Source organism: Triplophysa rosa, linkage group LG21, assembly GCF_024868665.1.
Source record: "Triplophysa rosa linkage group LG21, Trosa_1v2, whole genome shotgun sequence".
Lineage (NCBI taxonomy): Eukaryota > Metazoa > Chordata > Actinopteri > Cypriniformes > Nemacheilidae > Triplophysa > Triplophysa rosa.
In genome coordinates, this window is record NC_079910.1 from 11959600 (window position 1) to 11984061 (window position 24462).

General features: G+C 40.3%; 1 protein-coding gene across 3 annotated transcripts; it reads left to right on the forward strand.

Moving 5' to 3' along the window:
* The first annotated feature begins 479 nt into the window (after window positions 1–479).
* bcl2l1 (BCL2 like 1) lies at window positions 480–23418 on the forward strand. 3 transcript variants are annotated; one of them, XM_057363106.1, is made up of 3 exons: window positions 480–617; window positions 3022–3737; window positions 8124–10271. In XM_057363106.1, exons 2-3 carry the CDS (start codon window positions 3156–3158, stop codon window positions 8244–8246), a joined length of 705 nt encoding a protein of 234 aa, XP_057219089.1. In that variant the 5' UTR covers window positions 480–617; window positions 3022–3155; the 3' UTR covers window positions 8247–10271. The 3 variants fall into 3 exon arrangements, with proteins under 3 accessions (XP_057219089.1, XP_057219087.1, XP_057219088.1); XM_057363104.1 differs by lacking the exon at window positions 8124–10271 and adding an exon at window positions 22882–23418 and having other exon boundaries at window positions 484–617; XM_057363105.1 differs by lacking the exons at window positions 480–617; window positions 8124–10271 and adding exons at window positions 1266–1602; window positions 22882–23418.
* The last annotated feature ends 1044 nt before the right edge of the window (window positions 23419–24462 follow it).

Here is a 24462-nt window from a genome sequence, read left to right on the forward strand (position 1 = left end):
CGCAATTATGACTTACTTGAATGCGCCACGGGGTGTCGCTAGAATAGTTGCGAACCAAGAGCGTTTTGGAGTAACAAAGGTTACCATAGTAATTATGCGACTCTTTGTTTAGAGCTCATAATATCCACATTCACATATTTCCTCGATTTTCCATAATGTCATGATAATTATGGGTAAATTAATTGTATTTATTTAGTTTTTGATATATCACATAATGTGTGAAAGTTGCCAAGGAAACGAGTTTATGTATATTTAGTTTGTTATTAGCAGCAGAGTATCTGAGTGTTAAACCTTAGTGATTAGAGCGCAAAATGCGTTTGAAACATATCTGCTCATGATTCCTTTTCAAATTTGGATTAGGGTTTAACCAACGGACTTTATAGTGCAGTATAGATTATTCCACAGACTTCCACGCACATCTGATGTATGTGCAGTAATAAATGAATAGGCCCTTGGTTTTGAGAGCAGCTGTAAGGGGCGGAACTCAGCGCCTGTAGCCTGTGCTGCTGAATGCACACTGCTGACAGCGGCTCCACAGTGACTGCAGACTGTTAGAGGAGAAACGCGTCGAAATCGATCATGCGGGAGATCAGGACTTTGCCTTCTCAACTGTCTGAGTAAGTAACGTTGCCGAAGGTCCGCGAGGAGGATTTATTGGAAACGTTATCTTTTCATCCGCATTTTGCTTTCAATTGATTTCGTCGTTCCCTGAACAGCCAGTCCATCTTCCATGACGCTAGCTACACTGCTAGCTAGCCGAATGGAGGAAAATTTGACGTAGTTGGTCTGGATTTTACGCGAAATGTAATGTTGGCTAGCAAGAACCATAAATTGTATGGAGCTTGTTATTAATTTGCTCTTTACGAGTGTTGGCTGATCTTGCGACTGCAGTACTTTTATAAAGCGCAAACGCATTCAATGTGTTGCGTTTGTTCGTAATTAATACAAACATTCAGCGGACATTAGTTACGTTACAGCATGCATTTGTATGCGAATCAGCACAGACATTGAGAGATTAGCGTTACAGCGATAACAGATGTCAAAATTATAATCTGCTAGCGTTTCCCGTACTCGTAACGTTATCCCGCGTATCTACTGCATCGACATTTGTAAAGCTCTCTTTACTTTCAAGTTAGAGTAATGGAGAGTTTTGCGAATAATTTTAGTTTGCTCAATGATTTGGCGTCTCCTATGGTTTTCACTGAATGACGTGGTTAAGCGTGATCGTGTTTCTCCGAGTGTGCGTCGGCTGCGGTCGCTTTCCAGAAGTGACTGCTTGTTTCCGCTCGGCCGCTGCGTTGGGCCCTACAGAATGGAGTCTTTTATTACGTAATGGCGTGGGTAGACAGCGGGCGTCGTGCCATATAGGAGTGTGAATGTCCTATCACAGGGAGGGGAGGTCTGCTTTGAAGAGAAATAACTAGACCTTGCTGATTTGTTCTTTATACACACAGTATTACTTTTGATCTACCGTGGTGTCGGTTTGATTTTGTGGCACGACCTTTGCACTATAACCAGCATTTACACACGTAACTTATGCGCATTCGGACATATTTGCTTGGTTGATTTAATCTACGACAAGAGTAAGCAGATTGCGTTATGGTAAGATGAATGCTCTTTTACTCTTCGTTCTGTCACAAACACGATAATGTCAGATAAAGTAAAGATTTTCTATGAATAGACTTTGTTTTGGTTAATGTCTAACATGTCGGTTGAATACTGTTTAAATGTCGTACTGTTTAAGTCGAAAGCTATCTAGAGTTTGTTGATTGGTTTTAAATGTTGTTTACGTTACTCAGATAAACAACCTAAACATCAATCTAAACACGTTGGATAGCTTTGTCTGTATCTTACACCCCTAGTGGTTGTGTCTGCGGGATCGTAACGTTTTGTTCGTAAACACACCGAGTGTCGTTCTAGAAATTTCAGGAATTCGAAGTCAATGTTTCTCTATTCAAGCCCGTCTGTTAGCATAACAATGTATTAACGTACATTATGTGCGAATTAAATATGCCTTGTAATTTAGAGAAAGACCATATGCGTCATATCAGAACATATTTCTGAATGATTTTAAGTACCAATGGTGAAAGTTCAATAATTCAAAAATGTATATTTTATGTTTTTATACCTCATTCGTTACGTTCAGAGCAGCTTTGCAATAGCCATGTGTTTTTCACAGTGCCTCGTTGTTGTCAGCACGTGTTTGTCTGATCCAGTGTTTCCTGGGAACTCGCGTGTCCCCAACGTGCGCGCGCCCTTCCCACGAGGTATCGCATAATGTAATGCGTAAACGATTTAGTCTAAAACGTCTGATGATTCAATATTAATGAGAAAATGTATAATATAAGTTTGTTAAGCATGTTGTTTAACAGAGATTTTAATAAATTTAAATGATTTATCACTATAATCCGAAATTAAAGACTAATTTCGCATGAATTCGATAATCATTCAACAATATGTCGGTTTAAATAGAAATTGATTTACTATTTTTCTGTCCGTTTGACCGAATCTGAGAAAATATATATTTATTAAGAAGTAAACAGGTGATGCAAGAGTTCAAAACGATTTAAAGGCGTTCGTGATGATTAATACAATGAATCACTATGGCATGTTTTGTCTGTGACTGGTTCTTCTGCCATCATAATAATTACAGTCCGTTATATCCAGATTTGTTTAAATGAGGGAATCATTATTCCAGCCACGCTGGCTGTTCATGTCCCCTGCTGTTAAAAATTCACTCATGTCAAGGTCAAAGTATACATTGCCTTTCCCCACCATCTCTTGAACAAGGGAAGAGGCGAAATTGTCTGTTTTTCATAGGAGGTAGGTGATGAGAGCCTACCATCTGTTCCTTTGATCAAGCCACTCAATTAAGTAAGAGGGCTTTAGAGGGTGAAAAAGCTGTTTATTTTTGTGCCCCTTAACCCCTTCCAACGTTTCACCCTGACCCCCTCCTCTCCCTGTTTGTGAAAATGATTGCGTGTTTACGGATCAATTCATCGCACTGTTGTCTTACTACAGGGCATGAGCCATTGCACCATCCCTGAGCGTCGGCAGAAGCCTGAGAGGGACGCGAGGGTGTGCACTGTGTTCTAAGAACGAGCAAGTAGAAGCTATAACCAGACGTCGGAAAACAACGAGCGACAACGTGAAATATGTCTTACTATAACAGAGAACTGGTGGTATTTTTTATCAAACACAAACTCTCGCAGAGGAACTACCCCTGCAACCACATTGGACTCACAGAAGACACAAATCGGACTGAAGGGGGGCAGGCGGCTGAAGAAAACGGGGATGGGGCGTCAGGAACGACGAACCTGGTTAATGGCTCCCTGAATGGAACGAGTGCTAGTTCCACTGGGACCCCACCGAGATCCCCCACAGCATCCCCCCAACATCAGACAAACGGAACTGGGAGTCTGAACGCTGTGAAGGAGGCGCTCCGGGATTCTGCCAACGAGTTCGAACTGCGTTATTCCAGAGCATTCAGTGATCTCTCCACGCAGCTTCACATCACGCCCGCCACGGCTTACCAGAGCTTCGAGAGCGTGATGGATGAGGTGTTCCGCGACGGAGTGAACTGGGGCCGCATCGTGGGTCTTTTTGCCTTCGGAGGGGCTCTGTGTGTCGAGTGCGTGGAGAAGGAAATGAGCCCGTTAGTGGGACGCATCGCAGAATGGATGATCGTCTACATAGACAACCACATTCAGCCCTGGATCCAGAGTCAAGGAGGATGGGTGAGTGCAAAGTCACTTTTGTCTTTTCTTTTTTGTTTTCTACTACAGCTTTTTTTCTTATCCAGTCTATTCTCAAAAATGTGTATTCTGTTAAACCGAGCTTTGAATTGCGAAACAATGCAGTATAGATTCAACGCACGTGGGGTGGAGCTACACAGATTTTCTCGAACAGTTCCTGTTTGTAAAATTAAGGGTGTTTTTAAACATGGAAAAAGTGGATATTATTAAGTTCTGTTGCAATTTATTGTGTGTGTATTTTGCATGGGCAAATCCGCTGGATCTCTTGGGTCCAGATGCGGGCTGTTTTTAGAATCCACCTTCTCTTGGGCTTGGGTGGAGATGCTCTAACTCTGTGGAAGGGAAAGACATGAGAGATAAGATGACAGAGCCACAACTGCTGGTCAGCTGATTATTGATCTTCATTAGCTTTTTTGTAAATCAAAACTCTATAGACTAAATTAGAGCACACATGGTTGGGAAAAGAGGGGACTGTACAGTTTGCTTTCCTTTTCTCTGTTTTTTTTATTGTTTTCCATTTGTTTCTTCCCTTGATCAGCTGTCCAGCAGATGAAAGTTAAGCGTGAGTAAAGTCATGTGAGAAACCTTTGTGATGGTTTTCTGCTTTTTGAAAGCGGCAGTAATGGAAGTGTCCTGTCCAAGTCAGCTCTTTTTCTTTGTGAACAGGGCTGCGATCTGATTGGGTGGTCAGTGAGGGTGAGATATGGATGTCATTGTCTAAGGTCATTGTTAGCACTGCTGTTTTTTGACAGTGGAGGAAAAAACACTGTCTCTGATCTGGTTTTGTTAATGTTGTCCATGTTTACTAAACCACATCATTTTGCACAATCTCTTGTTTTGTTCTAGTCAACAACCTTGATGTTCCTTTCTTGTGTCTTGTGACGTCTTGATTGGGAAGCAAAAGTGAACACGTGCTATAACCTGACCTATGAAACTTAGTAATAGTTCACCCTAAAATGAAAATTCTGTCATCATTTACTCACCCTTTTGTTATTTCAAACCTGTATGACTTTCTTTCTTCTGCAAAAAATGAAAAGCTATTTTGAAGAATGTTGGTAACGGCGATGGCATCCATTCACTTGCATTGGTTTTGTACCCATACAATAAACGTAAATGGGTAAACTATCCCTTTAAAGGTGAAGTGTGTAACTTCTGTGCCACTGGCATCGCCAAAGAGAATTAACTTAACCAAATTATAAGAAGTAACAGGATTTCTACAGAGTAGTGGGGAAAGAAGGACATGCCGGTCAGTGTATTACAATGAGTTTAAAGTGCTGAATGGCACTACACAGACAAAAAATGAATGAAGGCTTGCGGCTTCACATCCTGAAGTATTACACCCAGCTGCGTTTTTGGTTCACTTTTAGCAGAAGTTGCAGGATGCGCTCTTGATGTCACTTCCTCAATAGGGAAGGAAAATGAGGTCTGTGTGTCTGACATATAAAGGCAGACATGCATGTGTTACATGCTCTCAATGAATGTAGGCCGCCTTTCTGCACACACCCACTCAACCCTCTTCATCCCACTCGCATTCAGCAGCACTCAAAGTCTGCCAGTCAAACTTCAGCAGAGGTTCACTTACGGATGCTCAACCTCAAACAGGCCAGTGCAGCTTATCTCGAAGCCAGGGAAATGCATATGCACACGTGCATTCTCAGTTTTCACTGTCGAACAGAATAGGGGCTTTTCTAGTGCAGGTTTCCATGCATTGAAGCAGAACGATAGTGAGAGTTCGCATACTGATTCATGTGGGGGATTTAAAGGGACATTTTACAGATACGTCACTATTTGCTCTCACTTGTGTCATTCTAAACCTTAATGACTTTTTCTTCAAGTGGAATACAAAAAAATCCAAATAAAAATGGGGTATGCCCAGTGCCCACTTAGACTCGTTCACGTCTCGCACTCATTTTTGGGACTTTTGTCTGCTTTCCCCTCCCACAGGCACACTTTTCGACCACACTTTTGTCTCGTTCCCGTTCTGTGCACACAATTATGCAGTGAAAGTCGTTGGCAGCTGCACGTTGCAGGTGTATGTCAATACCTGCATGTCTCTCTTCTGCTCCGGGCAAGATCTGTGCAGGAGATAGAGTGTAAACAGATACTCTGATACTGTAAAAATGCCCAAAATACAGTGATTGTTTGATAAGTGGTTATACCTCGGAAAGTAATGGATTGAGAATAAATTGAGTCAAGGTGACAGAAATTGAAAGGACTTGGAGATACGGGTAAAGAATAACAGATGTGAAAGTGTATGTGTGTGATGGTATTTTCAGTGTTGAATTCACCATTGCACTAGAGGAGTCCGTTGCTGTAGGGGGTTGGGATATTACCAATTAGGTTTGAATTATATGTGAATGTGCTCTGGGTAACTGCCTTTGTTCATTTAGGCTAGTATGAGATCAATTATTTTAGGTCGGTGAGAGTTTAAGGGCAATAACTGGTAGGAGGGCAAAATAGAGATGCAAGCGGGCGTTGGGTGGGGACTGCACTCTTACTACACCTGCTTTGTTCACGGTTCCTGCTTTAGTGTGTTTCTGTATGAGTTGGGGCTGCTCGATTATGACAAAAATCATAATCACGATTATTTTGGCCAATATTGAGATCCCGATTATTTAACATGATTATTCACTAAGCTTTAAAACAACATAGAAAAATAAAAAAACTTGGCTTTGAATTCAACTGAAAAATAAATGTAAAGAAATAGCACAGCTGAACAACTGTAAAGGAAGGGGGTGCGCTGTGGATTTACAGTATACCACAAGAAAAGAGATGATCCTTACAAAATGGAATGTTGCACAATAATCGTTTTACGGTGATTATTTTGTTTTTGTAATTGTTGAAGGCCAAAATTGACGATTACAATTATTTTCGATTAATTGCACAGCCCTAGTATGAGTTGTTCCTTAGAAACCCTTATTAGCACCGTGTCAAGTCCAGTTCTTTTAGGAAAGCATTTACTCTGCTCCTAACAAGAACATTGACTTCTGAACACCCCGGTCCATTAGTCAACACACTGATGCAGTAATGCACTCATGCATGCACGCTTATAAACAAAGTCTCGCTTTTGTCACGTTTTAATCACTGTCACACATTTACGTTAGTCATTGCATTATGTGTATAGCTGTCACGCTGCAGTTTCATCAAACGTATACAAATGCAGATACAAAACACACGCGTTTGTCACACGTACAAATGCTTCTCATTGTCTATCCTGTTTGCACAGGAAACACCCATGGGAACCCCCCTCCTCTCCATTGCCCTTCCTTCATCGCTTTTACTTTCTGTTCATCCATCCTTTTATCGTCTCTTCCCTTTCTTTCGATTTTCTTTTTTTTCTTTCTTTCATTCAGTCTCCCCCGCCTTTCCCTCAGTCTCACGTGGATGGATGTGTTGCAGATCAGATATGCAACAACATGCCTGCGTCACCACGTTATTGCCCCCGTTCACCCCTTCATGCCGTCGCATCCGTTCTGCGTTCGCCATCCATCATCCCTTCACTGTACTGGTCATCTGTCTCTCCAATTGATCTGCCAGTCGTGATGGCCACGCGTGCTGGCCAGACGTGTTTGCGACACGCTTCTTCACAACACCTCCCGCAACCATTCGTCAAGCTCCGATACATCGGCACCGCCCTCTCTGCGAGCGTGTCGCATGACAGACTATACGGCTGCTTTTGTGCTCCTGGTCAATTGTGTCTGGGTTGGAGTCGCGCATGTTTGCCAGCGTTCATCAGCGTGGAATCGCCAATTAGTGTGTGTGGATGCATGTCGCATTTCAAAATGCGGTGTACATTAATGTTCTACTTCATGGATTTTTACACACGCCTTTCATTTGCGATGGTATATGAGATTATAGCACACGCAGAGCATGTGATTACCTTAAACAAAGAACCTGCGGGTACACACACACACGCATACAGCCTGCAGCATCCAGGTGAGGCACTTGGCTGTAAACACACAATGACAGCAGTAGTGCATACAATCCAGATGTGATGATGTCGAGCACAAAATGTGCCACTCCATCCATCACACACGAAGAAAGATGCAATTCTTTATGTTGTGATACATCAGTCAGTAATGTTTATTTGTCGCAGTTGCCAGTGGCGCCGCACATGCTCTCCCATTATTATTCTCAAGGTCATAGTTCATCCTGACCTCTGCCCTCATAACAGATGAGATATGGGGAAGCCAGAGCTAAACATCATTTAAAAGATTTAAAATAGTCTACTTTTTCTGTTTGGTTTGTTGAGTTTTGTATTTTTGACTACACACATGCATTTATTTTGTGTGTGTGTTAATTTGGTGTTTGTTTGTTGCTGACAAGAGTGAAAATGTCAGTAAACAGATGGTGTGATCTCTCTTCCAGGCTCCTCCAGCATCCACCTTTCCAGCAAGAGAAAGAGAGAGGAAAGGAGTGGGGGGTGGTGGCTGGGGGAAGGTGAGATTTGAAGGACTACTGCTCTTATGTCACAGACATGGGGAGAGATGAAGGGGGACTTACCTTCAAGAAAGCTTGGCCTGATCCATTCTGCCAGATAACGGGAGGAAATGGAGCATTCCGTGAGAGGGTTGGAGCGGTGGGGGAGTAAAGAGCAGAGCACTACTTAGGGCACTACAATATGATAATGCTTTAAGTTGAACCAATTTGAAGTAATTTATATGTATTTTGAAACTGGAGCTCATATGGAAGAGCATGATGTTAGCAGCACATAGGTTGTGGATACGGTACAAATGTATGATTTGAATGCACTGTTAGTCGCTTTAGAGAAATAAACGTAAATAATGTAAGCATGATAACTACATTGTGTAACCACGAACATACATGTTTTACATTCTGATCATTGATTATCTTCCACACGTTTGAGCATGCCCTGATAGCACACATACATCTGGGAGACGTCTACTTGATGTCTGCAAGACATATTTTTTTGGATTGTTTGCTCATACGTTTCTGATATGTCTTCTGTCAGATGTCGTATAGAAATCTAGAAGATATCTGTAAGATGTTTATGATTTAGAATGCATGTAAAACTACCTTTTCTGAGCTGTTTATCAGATGTTTTTACACAGCAGATGTTTTCCAGATCTACAGATCTTTAGCAGACATCTTGCATACGTTCACAGCTACAGCCCATTTAGAAATTAGCATATTCTTGCGATTGTTTTCATTATGTTTCTGTATCTTAAAGTTCGACTCCAGTGCTTTTAGCTTCTTAGCTGCTGCTCTCCTGTCGTCTTAGCTAATAAATATCCTCCACATACGCACTGTGTGAGTGTTTAGTCATTTGTGTGGAAGAGCAACATACACCTGTAAGCTCGGTTTTCCTAATGTACTTTAGCCGAGATTAGCCAGAATCATAAAACCGCGCTGCAATTAGCTTCCAATAACAAAGACCACCGGCCCACTGAAAACACTTGCTATCTGTCAGAGGCATTGTTATTGTCTCAGAGCAGTGGATAACATTAAGCTCATTGTTCATCTGACCGAATTGTGGCTTAAAAGTGTGCATTGTGCTCTCACACAGCTGCGTATTCATTACAATTTCACTTCAGAACAAACGCTAAATGGCTTCTAGCTATGAACTGCAGTAACATCAAGCAGTAAGGTGCGGTTTTATTGGAATTTCTGCTTTTCAGAAGAACTTCAAAAAAAGAGGCAAATCACTTTTTTGATCGAGAAATCACCTTTGGGTTTGTTGACAAGATGGCACCAATTATATTCTGATTCAGGTGGCCATAAACTGACAAACTGAAAAGATCGGGTATCATGCTATGTCATGCATTCTGACTTCTTTACACTGTTAAACGTGCTGGCTTCTCATGCTTAACATGGTCAACTTATTAAAAATCGAGTTGGACGTATGATTTCTGTACTTGATACACTCGCCCAGCACTCCAACTTGTTTCAGAAAGTTTTTTCTAACACAGGGATCCTATTCCTTTTATTTGCCAAAAGCAGGGCGAAGGCAAAAGAGCCCGCCCACAAGCCAACCGACGAGCGAGACCCGCTTACCATCAAGGTTATCTGCGCTGCGTCAAGATGGGCTGCGCTGCAGCTTGTTACTCTTGCGATAGTGAAGTTAAGGCGTGTCTGTTTGTTCACGGCATTTCAGTGATGGATATTATATAAACGGTGGATATAACACTGGATTTGGAGATCGTTTGAAACTGATAGATGGCGCGGTCCCAGTGCTAAAAGATGCGGACATGAACTGCACACGGTAAGTCAAACTAAGTCATACGTAGGGTTGGGAATCGAAAATCAATTCCAATTTGGAATCGGAATCGAAAGGAATAGGAATCGGATACTTGAGATTAAAATTTGAATTCCTCGTATCAGTTCCTGTGTGCATATTTTCAGAAAAGTACATGCGTTGCATGATCTGCTGATATCTCAATAAAAGCCCTTATGAACATTATCGATATTTTTTACTATAGTAAGCATAGTTTAGCTATAGAATTTGTATTAAAGCACAGGAATCACAAATTAACCATAGTTGCATTATAGTAACTGCAGTTTAACCATGATGTAGTTCAACTATGATAATACAAATTGTAATAAATCAGAAAAGGTGTGTTTCTATGTTGTGTGTTTCTATGTTTAAATATACACAAAACGGTGCTCATAAATATATATATATATATATATATATATATATATACAGTATATATATATATATTTTGCAAACAAGTCAATAAGCAGGCTAAATGACCATACAGGTTGATATCTAAATGTTTTACTTCAACTGTGGAATTGAAACTGGGAATCGATAAGAATCGAAATCGATAAGCAGAATTGGAATCGGAATCAATAAAATTGAAACGATTCCCAGCCCTAGTCATACGTCTGTGTTTTGTTGGCAATCGGCGTGTACGTGCATAATGTACAAAACACAAAGGGATGATGCGCCGCTTGCTCGTGCTGTAGTTCCGTCCCACTAGTCCCACCACTAGCAGCTCGTGTTTTTTTGGAAATAATCGTACAGCTGTATCTCTCCTTTATAAATTTGTTCAAACTAAATACTCTTTGAAGATACGACGTATGCAATGCTACTGTATAGGCACTCAAGATTAATATGAGATTGGCAGAAACTGCCTGTGATACGCGATCTTTAATATACAATTATAATTTCCAAATGCCGCCCCCTCTTGTCTTGCTTTGATGCCACACTTTGTCAACGTAATGCCGCATGGATTGCTTGGTAGTAGTTCACTGTACTTTAAAGGTGCATGGTGACCACAAAGGGGGCATTCGTAAGCACCCTTCTAAATCCTACAATGACAAATGGATCACCCACAGTTTTCTGTACGTGTACTTAATGGTCATCGCAAGACCGCGAATACACATGAAATGTGCAATTTTGGACAGGCCCTTATTGTGAATGTTTTTGAGTAAACATGTTTGTACTTTTGAGATGAAGTCATAGAGTCATTGGAGAGCAAAGCTCACTGCAGTGTTTCAGGGGTGACTAACTCATATTTAGCTGACTCAGAATAAAAACTAATCTGAGTGTATGATGCCCAAATCATGCCAGATTAAGAGTGGTGGGGGGCAGTGAGATCAGATTGTTTCTGTATGCGTATTCAATGCACTGCTGTGATCAAACAGAGCGGGTTTACACTGGAAATCAGGTCATGAGCAATTCTCTCTGTCTCTCTCTCTCTCTCTCTCTCTCTCTGTCCATTCTGTTCATCCCTTTTCCTCCATGTTCTGTAAACCCCCTCTCCATCACTTGTAGTTGATATCAGATTATGGAGAGCAATCTGAGGTCACATCAGAAGGTTTATTGACAGTCATGAACAAAGAGCCATTGCTTCTGACTAGGGCTGCACAGTTTATCGAAAAATATCGCAAATATGCAATATTGCATGTTTGCAATAATTGAATCGTTTGTTATGTTTTTTGTAAGTTGTGTATAGTCAAATTTTTAGTTTGATGCAAAGTTTAGTTTCATCAATTTCACTGGATTTCTTCATTGATCATCATAATTTGATCTGATTTTACTGTATACTGTATATAATTATAAATAACTGGTCTAACACAATCTGTTTAAGCAGTGTTGACTCTGTAATGTTTACTCATTGCGGTCAATGCTTTCACACTTCTTAAGAAATAATGATTTATTGAAATTCTTTTTTTTAACTAATCACAAACCCGCTGTAACTCAATTATAGCCATGACCATCTTGGCACCATACCATGTCTGGACTTGCGTGTTGGCATGGCTAGTGTGCTCATACACTTTAGGTCTTCCAATATGCAGTCTGTTTCCTGACAAATATCACTAGAGACTGTCTGTATGAGCGTGTTTTAAGACGGATGAAAAAATCTGGCTCGATCTGTGTTTATGCATCTTCATGATGGCTTGGGTCTACGTGTCTTTCTATAATCTGTGCCGGGTCTGTGTGTGTGGGATACCCAGCTGTGTGCTCACTGGGATTTTTCTGACAGAATGAGAGCTGATGGTGACGCCTCCCCAGTGAGATATGGAACAGATTGGAGTTTGATCCCCTCTCTCCTGACTCATTAATCTCCTCTTTAATTCATTTACAGTACACACAAAAACGTCCGCATAGCCAAAGTGAGCACAAAGCACACCTCCGGCAGACATATATCCTCCAGATATGGCCTAAAATAAAACAAGGAGATGTGCCTATCGGATTACATCGCATGCCGTAATCTGATTGGATGCTAGGTGGTCTAAATTTAATTTGGGCCAAGGGTTTAGTGGAGCCTCTTTCACAGCAGTTGCGGTAATTGTCAGCTAAATTTGCGTAGTTTACGACCTTTTGGTGTTTGGACATGTCATCACCTTCCTTTAAAGGATCGCATAATTAAACACTAATGATATTTCAGGGGAAAGACAAAATTGATGTAATCTGGAAAATTGGATGCTGGGGATTTAAGCAATGCGTTACGAGCAAGAGCGCTGTTGTGCTCAATATGGGTACATTGTTGATCTGTAAAGATGCAACATTATAATAGTATGTCCCAGCTCTGTTTAGCTGAATTTCAACACTCTTTGTCAGTTACGGTCATCTAATCTGATTGGCCAAGCAATGTCAATGTGTGAGAACATTTAGTGCAAATGAAGCAACAAGGTTGCTGTCCAGGCCCGTATTACTCTGGTTTCAAGTTAACTGTACTTTCTGTGCCTGACAAATAGATGCTGTCATTAAAGAAACCTACTTCCCATATTTGGAAACATGTAAGGTATGTGTTCCAACGAAATTGACTTGACCAGAGAAAGAGACTTCTCTGTAAGGAGTGGAAGACTCAAAAAAATGTTTGGCTTTGTTGTGAGTTGATGTAATAGGTAAATACCAGGGTGACATCAGATTTACTCTGAAGCATCTGCCTTCACAGCATCACACCCTTGGAGTAAGCGAGATGATACACTCTGTTGACCTAAACATGATGAAATGACCGGTACAGTTTGATCAGAGACGCGGCAAACAGTCTTTGATTTCTTGTTGTTTTTCCCCTTAAAAGGTGTTTCACATTTCTAAAATATAGAGTATAAAGTATATCTCGAATGTTACATTACCAAACCAGAAGACTTGTTGGAGCAAGTGTTAACAACAGTATGAACAAACAGTTATACATTTTTGAGATAATTGGCTAATCTAGCGTCTTCTTTTTAAATGGTTCGTTCTGATCCTTGATTATGATTGGTTGTAATGTGTCATGATTTAAACTGTTTTAAAATTCCCAGAAATATACTGTACAGCTAACCGCATTACATACGTAGGTATCACTGCACCACTGCATATGTTGCTGCATCTGTGTTCTGTTTATGAGAAACGACATTGTTTGGTAGAGCGATAATATTTTTAATTAATATCATTACATTTTATTAGCCATGTTTTATTTTAGGAAACCTTTCCTATTATGGTAGTTTGATTAAGCTCATCTTTGGGATCTTTGTAAAGGCATTTTGAGTAAAACAGCTCTATTATATGTAACAACGTGCATACAAAAGACCCGAACCTGCATTGAGACCTGTTTTCCTGTTTCTGCGTATTTAACATAAAGCCTATTGACAACCAGTTTGTTCTGCAACATTCATGTGATTCTAGAACAACCGTGTCTGTCACATGTCTTGTCTTGTGATGATTCACTGGAATTATTTAGCTTCAGTGTTTTATACCTCTTTTCTTTCCCCTCTCAGTTTCCACCATCCTGACCATCACAGATCAGAAATTTCATGTTTCAGCTGGAAGCCGAGTGACTCAGCAGAGATTATTGAGCGAGAAAACATTAGGCCTGTTCTTGACTTGATGTGGTGCACAGTTGGAATTTAGCTTTTTTTCTCTCACTATCTCAAAGCTTGCTCCATATCAGCTGATTTCCACACAGGCATGACGGTGTCCACATTCCTGCGATTGTGAGGAAATCCTGCCCTTCCGGACTGGTTATAATTGTTCTGCTGTGAGCCGGTGAAGTTCACTGAAGAATCTCACCGGTTTCTTCTTGTCTCACCACTCAGGCTCAATGCGTTTTATAGAGGCCACAGGGCCTATTCTGTTGTTGTAAGACATCTCCTTAACATTCCATTGCTCTCATCTGATGGGAACTCGACTGCTTTGTTTGGTTGCCAGCCTCAGGCTGTCCATATCTTTTTGGTCTCCAGCTTGAGAGCTTTTATTTGTGTTATATTTGGGTAGTTGAGAATTAAAGGTTCCATTCGCTGTCCAAAGCCACGCCTCCTCCAAACACATGAATGTATTTTGTAAATCTAACGAATTACAAACTAAATCCATCAAATTCTTCTCGAAGCATGTACATACCTGTCCAAAAGAAAGAGAGCAACCATTGTATCGTTTTTAAGCCCCTTTGCCTGCTGGAGCTGTCTCCATCGTGTAAAAGCTGAACCGATGTTAATTCAAGTTTTTCCTCTTTCATGATCCAGACGTTTTTTGGTCACTGCTGTTTCAAAAATTGACTTTCGTTTTGTAGATTTACTTGTTGTCGGTTCCGCAGGAAAGCTTGATTGTTGCAGATTGTTCGCCATTCTCCCTACATTGACACAGCGGATGTGAGCGTGCTGCGGTGCTGATGATGTATGATGTCTGCGTGAACAGGGTGCGCAGTGGTATGCAACATACGTTGGCTGAAAATGTACACATGACCAGTCACAGCGTTCGGCCAGAACGTTTTGATTGGGCGAACGTTTTTTGGTTCTACTCCTTTCACAGACGAAATATAATAATAAAAATTGATTTGACCAATATACTTGGTTGCTATCAGGATGTAAAGAGATTTCCAACCAACATGACAAAAAATGTTTCAGGATCACCCACCATGCCTTTAATACATTTATATATCATATTATTATTTATTAATAAAACATTATTATAAGCTTACTGCTGCAAATTATGGGATGGTGAAGTGACTGCAAACGCGCAATAAACTAGATGTAGATGCGCAATAACTAATTTATTTATTTTTACCAATATAAGTTGTGGACTGCGGCTTGGTTAACTATGCTTTACAGTACTTAATGAAAAATGTTTATTTGTAGTCAAAAAAATTTGCCACAACTGTCTTGGTTTTATTTGCTCCATGGGATTTCTTGTTCATGTGAATCCAAATGCACATATCTCTTGTGCTAGCTAACATTAAAAAGATACTGTAGCAAACCTCAATAAAACGGAGAGGAAGGAGGCGGGAACCGGCGAACATTCAAACACTTTAATCAAAAATAAATAAACAATAAACAGTAGTAAAAACAGGCCGGCAGCCCCCACGGACGACTGCTGGCCACACGATCATAAACAAAACTTAACATTTCCGGGCCCGGTCCTCTCTCGTCGGCATGCGGGACCAGTGCGCGCACAGCTGATACTCATTATCACTCACGCCACCGGCCCCGCCTTCCTGCCACACGGCTCTCGTCCCGCCTTCCTCGCTACAGATACCTTTAATAATGTGTCTGGTTAGGACACGGTGTTAGGCAGCATAATTAAAATGCTTATCTGTAGAAACAGCCTTCGCATTGCGAGCTCTCCTACGATGACTTAAAATGCCTTTGTAGGCAGCTCAGTAGGTTTTAGAAAAGCAATTGTCTCACAGAGAATTATCATTGGTCAGCCAAACAAGAAAAGGCAGTTTCACAGGTATAAGTATGAAAGGTGATGGGCAGTGAAACCCATCTGTGGATTTTTTTAGTAGCTGGCGTATGTTCAGACATACCAATCCTCCGGTTTCAGTACAGAAGAATAGCCATGCACGGTTTTGTATGAAACGCATTATGTTGTAAGTGACTGCATCATCCATCATGTGTATGTAAACAGAACAAGCCGTTCCGGAAAGCATGTCATTGGCCAAGCAAACACCATGGTGAGGGTAAGGGGTCAGGATGGTGTAACAGAGGAGAAACCAGGATCTCTGACTCAACCAAACTGAAGACTCTGTGTGACACTTTCACAACATCCCAATCTCTTTTTTCTTTCTTTCTCTCTGTCTTGCATCAAGCTCAACTTGATGAAATACACTGATGTGAACCAAGTAGCTCAGTAGCTGTATTGTAACTGCAGCAACGTGATGAGGATGACTTTGCAATTTTGCCCCCCTTTATCATCTCTGCCAGGTTTAATACCCCTTCAGTGCCTCTCCTGCTCTTTACCTCTTTCAGAAACCAAATCGGTCCCTTTACTGGCCTCTATTTGGATATTAGCTTGTGGTAACTAACAAAACGCAGACACCTTGCACCTGGTTTCACTCTCCAGGTTTGTATGTGCTCTTTGTTCTGATAGGGCTGTGGAAAACGCCTGGCAGTCTCCGCTGCCTAGCAGCCAGTATCTCTTGGGAGATTTCGCATAACCTCGGCGGTGTTTGGGGCCAGTAAAATCAGGTTTTCATGACAGATAGCGTTTATGTACACATGCTTTCTTATTCACTCAGTCACACCTACTGTGGATCATCAGTTCTGTAGGTGTAGATCTTTTAAGGCGTAGTTGTAAAATAGTCACGTTGGGTTGAGAGCTGTTAAGAACACACTAGTCATGAATATAGTCAGGCATGATGAAGTGTGTTTGGCTGTATTGTTAGACATGTCAGGGCATGTGCTCTACCTGTGTGTTGGGTATAGGACCGATAAGCTTATGTATTGTATGTTAAGTTAAAGTGGCCATAACTCCGACAGTTTCTGCATATCTCGTATTAATCTTGAGTACTTTCAGAATAGTATCGCACCCTTCAAATATCTGTAGCGTCTGTAGTTTGATCACATTTTTAAAAGATAGATACAGCTGACAATTATTTCAGAAAACATACGACCTCCTACACGCGGGGCGGGGTGGGGGGGCTTGCGGAACTAAAGCACGTGCGCACCCATTGCCAACAAAACACAGACATAATGACCATCTATCAGTTTCAAACGATCTCCAAATCCAGCGCTATATCCACCGTTTATATTACATTCCTCACCGAAATGCAGTGAACAAACAAACACCTGAACTTCGCTCTTGCTCCAGCTGGTTGACGTGTGCGCATGCTCCTTCTCCGCTCTCCCTGGTTGACGCGTGTGTGTGCTCTTTCTTCTCGCTCTGGCGGGTTGACGCTTGGGCTTGCTTTTCCGGGAGAATTGTCCAATAAGGGACTAAGAAAGTTATGTACGGGAATTTCATGTTTAAAAAAACTTTCCGAAACCAATACAAATCAATATCGAGCACAGAATTACTATATCATACGTCTGACTCAACACAAGTTACATTTAAATAGCAAAGAAGTGTTTAGAAATAACAATAATTATGTAAAATACTACTAATAAAACAGCAAAACAGTTAAAAAATAAGAAAAATATTCAGAAAAAATTCATACTCTACAATATGACTTGTATGAATACAATATGAATGATTGTCTGTAGGAGTTTGTTCAGACTGTTATATTAATAAAACAAGTAAGCAGGTTATGTGATCACTTAGTGATTTATTAGCGGACTCTCGATAGGAAATGCTTAGATCTCACAGTAGATGGTGCCCCTCTTCTCTTGGTATCTACAGGAGATTGCAAGACTCTCACAGATGTGTCATATTGTCATCTTAATTGACATTTTCAGAAGAAAATGTGAGCGATGCTTGACTGTGTAGAAGTTGTAGATATGGCTCAGTAATTTCAGTGCAAGTCTGTGTCTCTTGTCAAAAATAAGCCTTGGAGGTTTCAGCAGTTTAGCGTTTAGGCATGACAATGAAATATTTTCGTTTTTCTGCTTAATCATTCTAGAATAAATGTATGCTCAAGTTTAAGCCAAACCTCTATAAATGGATCCACCTATCACATGTACTGACTTTTCTCAATCTACATAAAACATTACTGAGCACTCCTTGTTACACAATTGCCATACCTTCTACGGCATGTCTTAACATGTTTGCGATTTAGGGCTGACTAAGAAAAATAGCTGTCATACCACTGAACATTCCACCCACCTTTTTCTCAGAGATGTTCTTTAACAAAGCATGTGTTAGGGAGGGTTCAGCTATCATAAATATTAGCATTCCTTCAGAGGTTGCTCATGTTTAAATAGATCGTCTACAGTCATGTATTAACTGAAGCACACCCTCTCTGTTCTCCGTTCACAATGAGGTCAGCGCTGGCTGTGTTTAAACAACCTGACGTTGACGTAGATGTGACTGAGGAAGTGAACGAGTGAAGTTATATTTACTTTGAGATCTACGCAATATGAGTTTTGCCAAGTGGCCAATAATATGAATGAAAAAAGTGACACATTTAAAGGGCTATCTCACCCAAAAATGAAAATTATGTCATCATTTACTCTGTTTCAAACCTGTATACATTTCTTTGTTCTGTTAAACACAAAGAAAGATATTTGTAAGAATGTTAGCCATTTTCAGTTCTGGGACATCATCTACTACCATAGTAGGAACAAAATATTGTATCTTTTTTGTTCTGTTGAACACAAAATGAGATATTTTGAAGAATTTAAGAAAACGGCTAGTTCTGGGGCACCTTTGACTACCATTTAATTTTTCCTACTATGATAGTCAAAGATGTTCCAGAACTGAAAATGGCTAACATTCTTCCTAATATTTTTCTCTGTGTTCGTCAGAACAAATTAATTTATACAGGTATGAAATTACATGAGGTTAACTAAATGATGACAGAATTTTCATTTTTGGGTGAACTATCACTTTAAGGGAAATTTGTTCCAAATTTTCAACCCATCATAACACCCTCGCACCCGCTTGTATTATCACCCATAGTAGATTTGAGCATTTATGAGCACATCTGTTTGCGCATGGAGTGTTCAGTGTCATACTGTGAGTGACAGCGAGTTAAAGTCCTGGCTTGTGATGTCACATGCTGCGTCATTGCTCATGATAACCACTCTGCTCTGGAACTGCATGTCTTTTATCAGCCTGTGCCACTCCCATCACCCCTCCCTCAGACTCGCTCATTAATTTCCTATGAATTAGCTCTCATTTGCATCAGTAAACGTTTATGTGTGACAGGAGTTGCCGTGGTTACGCCTGTGACACATTCCTATGATCTTACGCTTAACGTCCAACTTGTGCCATCTCTCACGTTACTTCACCTTTGTTAGTCTTCGTTGCCTTATCCACCTACATTTCAGGTGAGGCGTCTTTTTGCCTTAGAACGAATTTACAACTTTTAATATTTGACTTCAATTTTAATTAAGCATGTTATTTGACTTGACTGTCGCATTAGTAACTCCACCCCAGAATGTTCCTCAGGCTTGGTTGAATTTGTGTCATAATTGTGTGATTTGGGTGAATTTTATTTTTACCCAATTCTGTTTGCGCAGTTATGTGTAAAACTGTTTTTGGGACGGTATACAATAGGCTTACTGTAGGGGAAGCTTGCACAAACACAGGGAGCCATGGCCTAGTCATTGCATAGAAAGTTCTTGCTGTCAGTGAAGATGCTGTGGCATCTTTTGTTTCATTCTGAGGAGAAACCCTGCCTTCCAGTGACTGGTAATTGTTGCGACCGTGAACATGTTAAATTCATCAGATGGTTTTATTCCGTCCTCCACATACTTTACCATGTTTTCAAGGTTTTATAGATAACTAGGCCAACGGGAAGGACTAAAGGATGACATCAGTGTTCTTTAGTGGAAAACAGGGGTGGGCGTCTGAGGCTTGTGTGTGTGCGTGTGTGTGTGTGCGTGCGTGCGTGTGTGTGTGTGTGTGTGTGTGTGTGTGTTCATGTTTGTATATCCCGGTGGGGACCTAAACCTGAATACACACCAACACATGGGGACTCTTGTTACCGTGGGGACCAAAATTGAGGTCCCCAGGGGCAAAAAAGCTTATAAATTGTACAGAACAATATTTTTTACAAATCTAAAAATGCAAAAAGTGTTCTATGATCTTTAGGTTTAGGGATAGGGTTAGAGATAGGGGATAGAATATACAGTTTGTACAGTATAAAAACATTACGCCTATGGACTGTCCCCACGGGGATAGTCAACCAAAGCCTGTGTGTGTGTGTGCGTGCGTGCGTGTGTGCGTGCGTGCTTGTACATCTATATTTGTGAGGACCGGTTTGAGTTGTAGACCAGCGGTGTGAGGACAAGGAGAGTAAAGTGAGGAGTAGGGCTGTCACGATTATGAAATTTGATTGACGATTAATTGTCTAATAAATCATTGCGATTATGGCGATTAATTGTCTGTTTTTGAGCTTTGACATTTAATTCTCATTCATTTTTGATTCAGCGATTGAAACGACCATATTGTTCTGAATACAAGACTATGTTTTTTTCTTGGAAATACTTCGGAAAAAATTGGGTCATCATATATTTAAGGTTTAGGCTTTTACCTGTCAACCACCAAATACTTGTAAATGAAGTAAATTGATCAGGTGTGAATTGAAGCCACCATTAAAATACTATCAGTCATAGAAAAGCTTCTAGTCTGTTTTTTTCTCACTTGCAAGACTACAGTAAAATTTTACTTGTGTGTTAATGAGATTTTGGTAGACTGGTTTTCACACTGAGATTTGCTTAAATAATATTAAATTGTACTGCAGGTAATTTGTATATGTTTTAGTTTTTTTTAAGTGATTGTGTTGTGGTGGTACATTTTACAAGTATTTCCATGCTTTAGTAACAATATATACACTAAAATATGTAATATGCAGATGCACTACAGCTCCCCCTAGTGTCTTCTATAGAGATGTGCGATAATTGCGATGATCCGAAATCATCGCGATGAGGTCAAACAATCGAGATGAGACGATTATTTAATAATCTGACAGCCCTAGTGAGGAGGACATTTTGGCTGTTTGAGGGTGAAGACTTGGTTTTAGGGTTTAGGTTATAATTAGGTTTAGGGTAAGGGTTAGGGTTAGGCATGTAGTTCTGATGGTTAGGGTAATGGGCTACAGATTGCATTGCGTCAATGTATGTCCTCATAAAGATAGCTGCGCAAAAGTGTGTGTGTGACTGTGTGTCCCCCAAGACTTTTAGTCTTGTTTTGTAATCGCCTGCATACACTGATTATTTTTGTTGCATTGCTGTAATGCCTGGACCAAAAATGTGATGTCAGTAATTGCATTAACTCCACATCAGCAGTCAGTAGCCAACAGAAAATCGCTTGTATCCAAATGAACATGTTTTAGCCATATATTTTTTACAGTGATCAGGCACTGCAGTTATTTCGCCTTTCATTGGCAATTGGTGTGCTCCACTTTATGTGTGCTCCCAGAGGAAACTGGTTACATTATAAAGCCTGAAATCCCCTTTCAAATAGGGAGGGGGGGGTGAAAGCCTGCTGAGAAATTAGGTTAGGGGGGAGTATTTGAAACAGACAAGGTAAATCTCGCCCCCTTGTGGTTACAGAATGAATAATGCATTGTCACACACAAACGTGCCTCAAATAAGGGCGGGCTTAATAGTAGGACTGTGGGGGAAGGACAAGGATAGAGTTAGGCAATTGGCAATCAGTTAGTTTTAGGAAATAATGTGATTGGATGGTTGGGCATGGTAATATTTTCCTCTTCTGTATGAATGGCTTGTCATAATGTTTGTTACAGCTCTGGAATTTTCCACATACTTTACTTGGAGCATGTCTGAGTAATATTTCAGCTCAAAATCTTGCCTTAAGGTAAATCTAGTGTGTTACAATAAGCAGGATCAATGCATAATGGAAGGTCAAATGTCTGTATTACAGTAACGAGATTGACTATTGAGAATAATGGGAATTTTAAAAACTCAAAATGTCTAAATTACATGATTATTTGTCATAAAAAAGTCTCATTATAATAGGGCTGTCGCGATAAACCGACGATAAATATCACGTGATTTATGCACAGCTTTTGAGTGAAGTACGGAAAATGCTGCTGCATCCGAAAGCCAGAGGGCGCGCTCGTGCGCAAACTCCAAATACGCATTCGCACTGCAGAAGAAGACCATAACAAGTTCTAGAATCTAGGAAATGCCTATGGACATCATTTTATCACTGTTACTCAAGCCTCATCGGGTATTTTTATGATAATAAAATATATTTATATTATAATGATCATGTTTGACGGGTGTTGCTTTTTCAAATGCACATTATAAGCGACTCAAACTGGCACTGCTTTTAGATCGAGCAGCATTTCCTATTGATCCCAGAGCCATGCTTCACGGACAAGCTACGCATTAAAAAAATATCGACACATTGCATATCGCAGCCAGCTTGATTTCAATAGGATTTAGTGGTATTGCGATAAATTATCGTGCAGTCCTACATTATAATGAGACTTAATGGTCCTAAAACAGGGGTTCCCAACCGTTCTGAATCCAAGGCCCCCACTGTAAATATTCAAAGAACCCCCTCTCACTCACAAAATTTCTATCCAATAAAATATTTTAGAGCTTAACATTAACTGGAAAACTTTTTATCATTATAAAAATTGCCAAATAAGAATTATCTTTGTTTTCTTAATGTGTTATAATACTCATTTTGTCTCATTTTAAAATACTAGTCATCTTGAGCCCCCCCTTAAAGGTCACCTGGGGCCCCCTTGTAGGCCACGCTCCCCTAAACCCCCACCTCCCCATTGAGAACCACTATCCTAAAAAGACTTCGATTTTGCCTGTTGATTTGGAGTGAAACTGTCATATGACTGTCATATGTTGTTTGTGTGTTTATTTGCAGGAACGCTTTGCGGAGATCTTTGGGAAAGATGCAGCGGCAGACAGCAGAAGGTCACAGGAAAACTTCAAGAAGTGGTTCCTGGCGGGAGTGACCTTGCTCACTGGTGTTGTGGTGGGGTCACTGATTGCACAGAAACGCCTGTGAGGAAAAAGGATAACTGAAGATCCAAAATCACTCACCGCTTTATTAAGACCTCCAAGTAATATGAAGGAACTTTAAAATTCAGTTTTAAAAATTTTAAAATTCAACGAAACCTTTCGGATTATTTTGTTTCCCTATTGATTGCCAAGAAATTTCATGTTTCATGTTTACACCCCACATCTCACCGTTTCCTGTTGACCATGTGAAGTTCACCTGTGATGTCATGTCACATCATATGACCCAGACTGCAGGAGGATGCTGGGCTGCGAAAAAGGCAAAGTCACGTCCCTCCACCCTGCTTAACAAAATGAGAAAAATTACAAAGTTTGACCAAACATTTGTTCTGTGTGTATCTCTGTAATTTTTTTTTTAATAAATAATTATTTTCAGCTTTACTGTCAGACTTTCAAGTATGCTAATTATTCTCTCATTTTTAAAGAGATTGGCAACTAACAAGGAAACAGACATTTACTTTAATTGTATTTTAAGCTTATTGTCGATTCTTGAATTACCCAATGAAAGCTGGAAGTTGAATCTGAACTGAAGTATTCAGTCATTAAATCAGCACTGACATCTATGTGACACGTTACCTGTCTGACGTACAAGAGATAAACAGAGAGGCACGTTTGGGCCCTGCACTGCACGGCATTTCTTGCGTCCTCTGTGAAGGAGGATTCAATTCTATGATCTCTACCATTAGAAGGCAGAACGGATTAAACATTTAAGTCCTTCCCCTTTTATTTCATTACTCTGTTACTTTTCACATCCAAGCTAAGCATCAATTGTGTGTGTACCTGCATAAACCGAAGGACCAACAGCTTTATCTTCTATTTTCTGTTTTGATTTGAGAGAAAGTTCTGTATGCTTGTTGCCCTTTAATGATGGATTATTAAACCTAAATTTCAGTTTCAACTGCGGTATCACAAATAACTCCTTTATATCTTTGGGATTGTTGTAACTAGAACATAGAGGATATGTATATGCAAGGAATGGCTGTCATTTCACTGTGTTATGTGCACAGTACGTGTAACGAATTAAGCAGAAAGAAATTGAGCTAAACCATGTTGCCACAAGAACACCTGGTGTCTTGTATGGTCTTGAGAATTGGGAAGTAACAAATGGCTAAACTTGTGCTGGGAATACTGATCTAGTGTTTATAGCTTACATTGTTAATAGATAAGCGAGGTTTGATATGTTTTTGTGTGTAGCACATTGGTCTTTTTAGAGCCAAGCCATAATCCCCCTCAATTCATGGTATAATAAAATTCACTTATCCTAGTGTGAAAGTTTTTTTTACACATTAGAATTGACCTATTGTGTTAATGATCAACAATGTTTTGAACATCCGCCCATAGACAAATCTTTGATCAGATAACATGGTTTTGCTGCGTATATTAGTATTTAATACCCTCATTTTTGTACCATTAAGTGGTAATATTT